General features: G+C 33.7%; 1 protein-coding gene across 5 annotated transcripts; it reads left to right on the top strand.

Annotated features, from left to right (window-relative positions):
* Nucleotides 1-641: 641 nt before the first annotated feature.
* On the top strand, nucleotides 642-8,649 carry LOC7463370 (uncharacterized). 5 transcript variants are annotated; one of them, XM_006375543.3, is made up of 8 exons: nucleotides 4,961-5,221; nucleotides 5,545-5,619; nucleotides 5,741-5,791; nucleotides 6,292-6,410; nucleotides 6,486-6,632; nucleotides 6,708-6,863; nucleotides 7,316-7,472; nucleotides 8,378-8,649. In XM_006375543.3, exons 3-7 carry the CDS (start codon nucleotides 5,761-5,763, stop codon nucleotides 7,469-7,471), a joined length of 609 nt encoding a protein of 202 aa, XP_006375605.2. In that variant the 5' UTR covers nucleotides 4,961-5,221; nucleotides 5,545-5,619; nucleotides 5,741-5,760; the 3' UTR covers nucleotide 7,472; nucleotides 8,378-8,649. The 5 variants fall into 5 exon arrangements, 3 of the variants coding, with proteins under 3 accessions (XP_006375605.2, XP_006375603.2, XP_052302752.1); XM_006375541.3 differs by lacking the exon at nucleotides 4,961-5,221 and having other exon boundaries at nucleotides 5,239-5,619; nucleotides 6,486-6,584; XM_052446792.1 differs by lacking the exons at nucleotides 4,961-5,221; nucleotides 6,486-6,632 and having other exon boundaries at nucleotides 5,249-5,619.
* Nucleotides 8,650-8,962: the final 313 nt, after the last annotated feature.

Genomic DNA, 8,962 nt, shown 5'->3' with positions numbered 1-8,962 from the left:
TTTAACTACAATATTCAATAAAAGATGATTATATTTTTTTTTATCTTTACTATGACCCATAAATACTAGAATAAATAATCTCCAATGACTTTCTATATATTCTTTGAAAATGACCGGTCACCTTATTCTTTTGATATAGAATTTTTAATTTATCAAAATTAAGACGACCACAAAAAAATTATCATACTTCCTCTTTTGATCTTGTAGAAAAACATGAAAATATAGTGGAAATAATGGATTTGTTAACTTTAACAATTAAACTTAATTTGTCTCTTTAATTCTACATTCTTTATTTTTTATATAAACTCCCTAAATTTGTTTTTAATTCTAAACAAAGAAAATATCAAAATATGCTAAGTGAGTTTTTTTTGAAAAAAAATCAATTTTTAACAATTATATTTTTAAATAAAAATTATTTTTTAAAAATACCTTGGAGCTCGGTCCCAAAATCACTCTCACCAAGCAATGCAATTTTCTAATGCAAGTCCTGGCCGATGCATGCCCACACAAAACTATTTGTCTTAATTATTATATCACGTCTTTGCCAATGATTCTTTAATCCCGCCAAGGGATTGGACAGTAAAGTATTATTTATACTGTAGTGGTGCTTGCATGATAATTTAAAAAATAAATAAATTAATTTAAAATAGATAAATAATTTTTTTTCTCAGAAACTAAAAAATCTTCAATTTCTTATAGTTGCCCTGTCCTCTTGGATTCCCTAACCTCTCCCAGGAGTTTAAATATGGAAGCTTGAAGCGAAATTCCCAATTCCTAATAATTGGGCTGTTCTCTTGGATATCATGTCATCTCAGTACCACTCCCTGTACGTTTCTAACGTGCTTTTCTTCCCCTTCAAACAACACCACAGACTCACTGTACTATGTGTGGCTTAAAGTTGAGTCCGCAGACAGGATGGTAGTTCATCCAGGAAGCCTCGCCTCTGAACATATCTGTAAGCAGCAGCACATTTCCTGCCCATAGTTAAATTACAGATCTCATTTTTTTTTCTTTTAACTATCTCTATTAATTACTCTAGCTTCGACAAAGCGCAGGAAGGCAAAGAAAGGAAAAGTATGCAAATCAAAAAACCAAGAGGGAGCATGCATGACGTGGTACTGCATGATGCGCATAGCTAGAAGTTTCGTGAACTCGAGAACTCAGAGATGGAATTGCTGCGGGGGAGAGAAACGTCAGCTGTGATGAGAAGCAAAATTAAGTGGGTAAGCTAAAATTTGTCCTCCCTTTAGTTTGGAGGCTTTTTTTTTCAAGTAAAATATATGTTGATATCATTTTACTCTCGATATCTATATGTTTTTTTAACCATTTATCAACTTCTTCTTTTTTATGCGGATGAAGTTATTTTTTTCTCAGGTTGATTACAATTCTCTCCTTAAAATTTCGGATAGTAGTTTCTAATTTTAATTAACCATTGAGGTTTTAAGTCATTTTTCAGATTTTTTTCCTTGAAATTTGACGTTTTAATTCCAAATGCTAGTGATGGAAACAAATTTCTTAAGCTTAGTCACATTTGATACTTAGGTGGTCGATTCTGCCGGGCTTAGCCTCCTTTGAACCCAGGGGCGGAGCCTTTTATAAGGCTAAGGAGGGCTGTGATCCAGGTTAAAAAAATTAATAATCTACTTTCCTTTTTCTTTTTTACACAGCAAACATTCCACTTTCCCTATTTTTTACACAATAAACCTAGTGTTCCACTTTTCCTTGCAATATAAATTAATTAGCAGCCATTAACTGTACACTTTACTTTCCCAAGCAACACTAATTAATTAGCCACCTATCTTCCCATGCAATACTAATTAATTAGTTATATTTTACAATAAATCTATCTAAATATAAATAATTAATTGGTTCACATGTCTTCCAAATTACTTAGGGTTTTAGCTATTTTTCTTCTGAACAATATATAATTTTAGCTTGGATTTTGAAGAAGAATCTATACAGAGCCGCGCAAGAGTATAAAATCATCAGGTAAGAATTTACAAGCCCTGACTTTTCATTTTGAATTCAATGTTTCACATTCATTACAGTAAATTGTTATTAGAGTAAACAGTAGACTGTACCCTAGAAATGGATGCATGCTAACACACTAGTAGTCTAGTACTAATAATTTACTGGTTATTTCAAAGTTAGTTCTCCAAATCTCCCAGTAGTTTGCATCACTAGTTTATCCTTGTATATTCTGCATTTTATGAATATTCTATTGTGGCATTAGTATCTTTTCATCATGCACCTGACTTCCCTAATCCCTTTTACTTGAATAGGTTATAAATTATAATGGAAAATCAAGGAAACAAGAGAGGAAAAACTATGTTTTCATTCTTTAAACCAAACGAACAAGCATCAACCAGTAAAGGACATTCTCCATCCAATGTTGATGTCTCAAATCGTAGTGAACAACCCCCTTTCAGATCTCAAAGAGTTGAAATTGATGTTAATACTCTTGAACGAGATCCTGAGTTACGAATTCCAATGTGGAAACATCCTATTAATCTACAAGATGAAATTAGAAGAGCTTATATCAAAATGGGTCCATATCAACCTAAGTTAGCAGAGTATCCAAGGACCGAATCAGGGAGACAGTATCGTCGATTTCAATACACTTGGTTTGATCAATTTCCTCGGCTAAAGTACTCTCCATCAAAGGATGCAGTATTTTGTTTTCCATGCTTTATCTTTGAAAAAAAAGTGCCCGTCATCTCACATTCACCACCGAAGGCTTTAGAAGTTGGAAGAGGGTTAATGATGGGGTTAGATGTGCACTTTTGATGCATGTGGGAAGTCCCACTTCACCACATAATAATGCTGTGAAATCTGCTAAAGATTTAATGAAAATAAGTAGACATATTGATAAAGTGTTGAATGCACAAACTGTTGAAGAAGTTCAGAAAAATCGGTTGAGACTTATGACAATAATTGAAAGTGTTCGATGGCTTAGCTTACAAGCATATGCATTTAGATGTCATGATGAATCTTCGGCTTCTAATAATCGAGGCAATTTTTTGGAGATGATAAGACTTATAGGGAGACTGAATGTTGACATTGATGATGTTGTCTTAGAAAAAGCTTCTGAAAAATGCAAAGTATACCTCGCTGACTATTCAAAAAGAGATTTTGCATATTCTCGCGAACAAAGTGAGGAAAAAGATTTGTGAAGAAGTTAGAGATGTAAAGTTTTGTATTTTGGTTGACGAAGCCAAAGATGCATCAAATAAAGAACAAATGGCTATTGTTTTGAGATTTGTTGACATTCAAGGTTTTGTACGAGAACCCTTTTTTAGTATTGTGCATGTTTCAGATACTACTTCTTCAACACTTAAAAAAAAAATTGTGATGTGCTCGCTCGATATAACTTGCATATTTTCAATATGCGAGGTCAAGGGTATGATGGTGCTAGCAATATGCGTGGTGCATGGAATGGACTATGAGCTCTATTTCTCAGAGATTGTCCTTATGCATATTATGTACATTGCTTTGCTCACCGACTACAACTGGCATTAGTTGCAATAGCTGGAAATGAGATTTCTATTTGGTTATTTTTCTCAAAATTGACAACCATTATCAACCTTATTTGTGCTTCTCCCAAACGTCATACCGAGTTACATTATGCTCGGGCTATAGAAATTGCACATATGGTAGCTACTGGAGAACGTGAGACTAGTAGAGGGGCTAATCAAATTGGTAATTTACATTGAAGTGGAACTGCTCGCTGGAGCTCTCATTTTGATTCTATTTGCAGCTTAATAGATATGTATAGTGCAACTATTACTGTGCTTGAAAGTATGGTTCAAGAAGGATCTTCTAATTCTATACGTGGAGAAGCTGGTGGTTGTTTGATTGTGATGAAATCTTTTAAATTTATATTCATTTTATATTTGATGCATAAAATAATAGGGATTACTTATTTACTTTGTCGAGCTTTGCAGCAAAAATCTCTTGACATCTTAAATGCAATGGATCTTGTATCAACTACTAAAGCATTGCTTCAAACTTTGAGAGATGCCGGATTTGATCTTCTCCTTGCAAATGTGCAATTTGTTTGCACAAAATATGAGATTGACATACCACATATAAATGCTTCGTATAAAAAGGCTACAGGTCGTTCATGTCAACAACAAGGTTCAGTGACAGTTTACCAGCATTATCATTATGATATATTTAACTCAATAATAGATTTTCAGTTAGAAGAATTAAATTCTAGATTCAGTGATGGGATAGTGGAACTCCTTATACTTAGCTCTGCTTTAGAACCTAAGGACAACTTTAAATCATTTAAAGTTGATGCTATTTACAAGCTTGCTGAGAAATTTTATCCTGAAGATTTCAATGAACAAGAGATGTATTATTTGAGATCTCAGCTAAAGCGTTATCAGATTGATGTGATTCATCATGAGAGCTTTCAGAATATGTCTACCATTTCTGAATTATGTCGAGGATTAGCCGAAACAAATAAGTCGCAGTACTATCATTTGATTGACAGGTTGATTCGTTTTGTTTTGACTTTGCCTGTTTCCACTGTCACTACAGAGCGGATATTTTCAGCTATGAAACATGTTAAAACTGTGCTTCGCAATAAAATGAAAGAGGAGTTCTTAGCAGATTCTATAATGATTTACATTGAACGAGAGCTTGTTGAAGATATTGATTCGGATTCGATCATAGATGAATTCTATTCTACAAAACATCGAAGGGTGCAGCTTTAATAGTATAATTTATTTTTATTTTTATTTTGAATTTTATGTACTTTAAATTTCATTTTTTATATATTTTATGTTATGTATTTGAATTAAAACTTTATTATTAACTTGATAAATTTATATATCTGAGTGAATAATTGATCTTAAAAAATAATTTATATATATTTTTATCATAGCCCAGGATATAAAAAATTCATGGCTCTGTCCCTGCTTGAACCCACCTCAATCCCTTTTTAATTGTGGGGGTGGATCTTCCAAATCTTTGAGTTGCCCTTCAAATCATAGGAATGTGTCTTTAATGTCTAGATTATAGAATATCCCCAGTGAGCTGGCCTCACTTGTGTCCTCCATGTTATCACAGCCACGCCATGAGTTCGGAGGCGGGTAGTAAAAGCATCATTCCCAATATCTTAAAGCATGTTGGATTGAAACAAAGATGGTAATAGCATTATTGAAGATTACATAACCAACATGGGACGGCCAACGAGTACCCTTCTTTTATTGAGGTAAACAAAAAAAACAAAAGCACACCTATTTTTTGCCCTCATTTCTGATTATTTTTCCATGTTCTTAGTCAGCAATGACGGCTCCCCCTTCTTTAATGAATGTTGAGCATCAGTAAACTAAGAAACACCCACTAGTAAATAGTAAGAAAACATTTAGTACCTTCACGACATGTATTAGACGCTAATGGTGCGGTGTCGAGCGGTTCCCTGCGTTTTATTTCGTCGTCTCCTGGTTTCTTGCGATAAGTCTGGCCTATAAATTTTCCATTTTATATACCTGTTCTTTACTTGGCCTATGCGGGCTATTTTTTCTGTACTCTCAGGTTAGAACACCGGCCAGCTATTTCATCCTCAGACGCCGCCGGTTTCCGGGACCGACCGACCAATCACCTGCTCAGGTAGTGTATGTGAAAACAAACACAATAATTGTGGTGCTCTCACCTGTTTGATCATCATGCTCCGTTCCTACTTTTACTGTTTTTTAAGTTGATCTTTACCTATGTTATCGATTTTCTTCAGATCACCTCAAAACGCATCTGATGTCTAACTCAACGTTCTCTGATTCTAAGGGTAAGCTTTTGTTTTTTCTTTTCTTAATCTTCTCATACGAGAAATAAAATAAAGGGAGGGAAAAGATTGGTGCTTTCATTGTTTAAGCACTTTATTAATTTAAGTTCTTTCCAGGAATAATATATGTGAATCATTAGATCAACCTCTACGGCCAGCACTTTTTTTTTGTTTTTGTTTTTGTGCCTGTATTTTTCAGGATAAATCTCTCTCTCTCTCCCCCTAACTGATCTCTGCTAGATATTAATTATGATTTTCTAGCACTCAATATTATATATCAATTATTACCTTTTTTAGGGTTTCCAATTAGGGTTTACATTTTTCTTCAACAGCCTTGCAAGAACAACTAACTACACAAATCCACCTTGGATCTATACACAAATCCACTATCTGGGTAGAAAAGAGTCCAATCACTTTTGTTGGACCTTTTGGGTTACAAGGCCAAGTGATTGTACTAGGCTCGATCTTTTAATTTTATTTATTCTTCTTGATTCTGAACACAGCTGACCTTGGAAACTGCATGCATGCTGTCATTAACGAGGACACATCCATGAATGCTGCTCTGATAAACAAGATGAGGAAAAGAATGGCTGGCATGAACAAGCATATTGCAAAATATAAGGTACGTGATGATTTAAATATTATGTGCCTCCCTGTATTGATACGTAATTGATCATTTTTCGCAACTATTGTGCAGAATGCAAACACCTCCCTGGTGAAGGAAAATCTCTATCTGAGGAACAGACAAGCTTGGATGAAAAAATCTCAGTCTTTGAATGCTGCTGTGATAAACAAGGTGAGGAAAAGAATGGCTGGCATGAACAAGCATATTGCAAAATATAAGGTACGTGATGATTTAAATATTATGTGCCTCCCTGTATTGATACGTAATTGATCATTTTTCGCAACTATTGTGCAGAATACAAACACCTCCCTGGTGAAGGAAATTGTCTATCTGAGGAACCGACAAGCTTCGATGACAAAATCTCATAAGCGTCAGAAGAGAACCTTGGTCCACTTGAAGGACAAGTACAATGAACTGACTGACAAGACCACAGGCCTTTCCACGCTACTGGTAAGTATTTTCTTCTCTTCATCAAACCACTAGCATGCAACCCTAAACTTATAACATCAATTTATCAATTTGTCTAGTCTAAATTTCTACCATATCACAACAAACAGCTGGGGTATCTGTGATTGATCAAATCTACCATGCGCTCGTGGAGAATTTTTCCCTTCTTATGTACACCATGCGCCATATAATTAAGTACATAGCATCCTTAATTATTGCAAGCCATTGTATTCTATCAACGGATTTAGATCTTCTCACTCTCTTTTCTATTGTGTTTTCTTTAATTTTTCTTTTTTTTCCCTTTTATGTTTGGCCATATTATTTGCTCCAGAACAACAACTTGGGTTTATTGTCTCAGTCCACTTGCAAAAGCCAAAGACATTTGCCCATTAGAAGGCTTGTTGAACTCATATTTACACTATTTAAATATATATATATATTATTTTTTTTTGCAGATGGAGTCCTATGCTCAGCTTCAAGAAAGAAATACGGAGCTTGAAGCAAGCAATGCACAGCTGCGGGAAAGAAATGTTGTGCTAGAGAATGAAAGTGATGCACGTGATGAGGTGAACAAGGAAAATGAGCATGAACTGGATCAGGCCATAATTTAAGGTACATATATAAACCTATTTAATGTTTTCTTGAATAATAAGATATGGAATAAGTTTTAACAACATTTTTATCACTCTTTCTTAATTTAATTAATGTTGTTAGGAGTTTTTTTCTTATACATGCATGTAATATATATAGGAAGGTGAAAAAAATAAGAGGAAGAAGAAAGAAGAAAGAAGAAAGAAGAGTAAGATGTTGTAGATGAAGTCACCAAAATATCATTTCATTCTTCTATATATATATATATATAGAAGAATGAAATGATATTTTGGTGACTTCATCTACAACATCTTACTCTTCTTTCTTCTTTCTTCTTTCTTCTTCCTCTTATTTTTTTCACCTTCCTCCATTCATCTTGATGTATATGGATCTAGCTTTAGCTTTCTAAAACTAGATCCACCTCTCTGATTAATGTTAGATATATAGAAAAAAAAACTAAAATGTGAAATTTAAATTACATAATTTCAAGTTAATTTATTTTTAGATTTGAATTGAAAATATGTATTAAATTACTATATATATATATATATATATAAACAATATAGCCATGAAAGAATATGCCGAAATGCTTCAAAACCAAAATATATTATTCTAATTAAAAAAATAGAATGCCAACTGGAATGAAATTGACAACCTTACTCTAAATATTTAGTTGTTATGAGGCTAAAAATAGTAAATTTATGATAAATTAAGAATTAGATAACGAAAATAAATCGATTGGTTTGCTTGATTTGTTTTTCTGAATCTCCCTGTACTTCTTATCTTTTTTACTGTGAGGGCTAATGGATTTAGTTTAGATTTGGTCTTACTGAAGTCTGTATTACCATGCCTCAAAAGAAAAACAATCTATTTGCTTCAAGGAAAAATCAATGCACTAATACAGGTTTATCATCTGAAAATTGCAGCCTTGCTGGTGATTTATCAGTGATCATGTTGACTGGTCAAAGGACAATGAAGTGGTTGATATGAAACAAAATGCATGGCTGCCTTTGATCGGATCAAATGAACATTTACTATGTCAAACATACATATGTGACTTTAAGGTTGATATCTTTAAATTGCTTTTGCACTGACAGTTTGGAAGTTTGTTTGGTATCTTTAAATTGGGATTTTAATAAGTTGTATGTTGTTTGTTTTGATTAAAAAGCTGCCCTGAGTAGCATATATACTTGTGATATATGCATATAGAAAAGAGGGATCAGGTTGATCGGTACTGTTGTGCGAATGGCGGGAGTAATGGTAAATTCAATACGTTTTTTGGAGTATATTTAGTCGTATAAAATGGGTTCAAGCTTTGGCAATAGTGGAAGAACTGATACAGAGAGCTGATCCCGTATTCTGATATGGATTTGGAGATTTGGTAGAAATTACAAGTAAGCTTCATGGAAAAGCCCTTTCTGAGATTTAATAGATTGTCAAAAGAGGGGATGTGGTATCATCCTGTATGGTGGTGATGAGAAACCACGACAGAATTTGGGATGATGATATTA

This window comes from Populus trichocarpa, chromosome 14 (assembly GCF_000002775.5).
Source record: "Populus trichocarpa isolate Nisqually-1 chromosome 14, P.trichocarpa_v4.1, whole genome shotgun sequence".
In the NCBI taxonomy this organism is placed as follows: domain Eukaryota; kingdom Viridiplantae; phylum Streptophyta; class Magnoliopsida; order Malpighiales; family Salicaceae; genus Populus; species Populus trichocarpa.
Note: the sequence above shows the minus strand (reverse complement) of the source record. Positions and strands in the feature narration are given on the sequence as shown.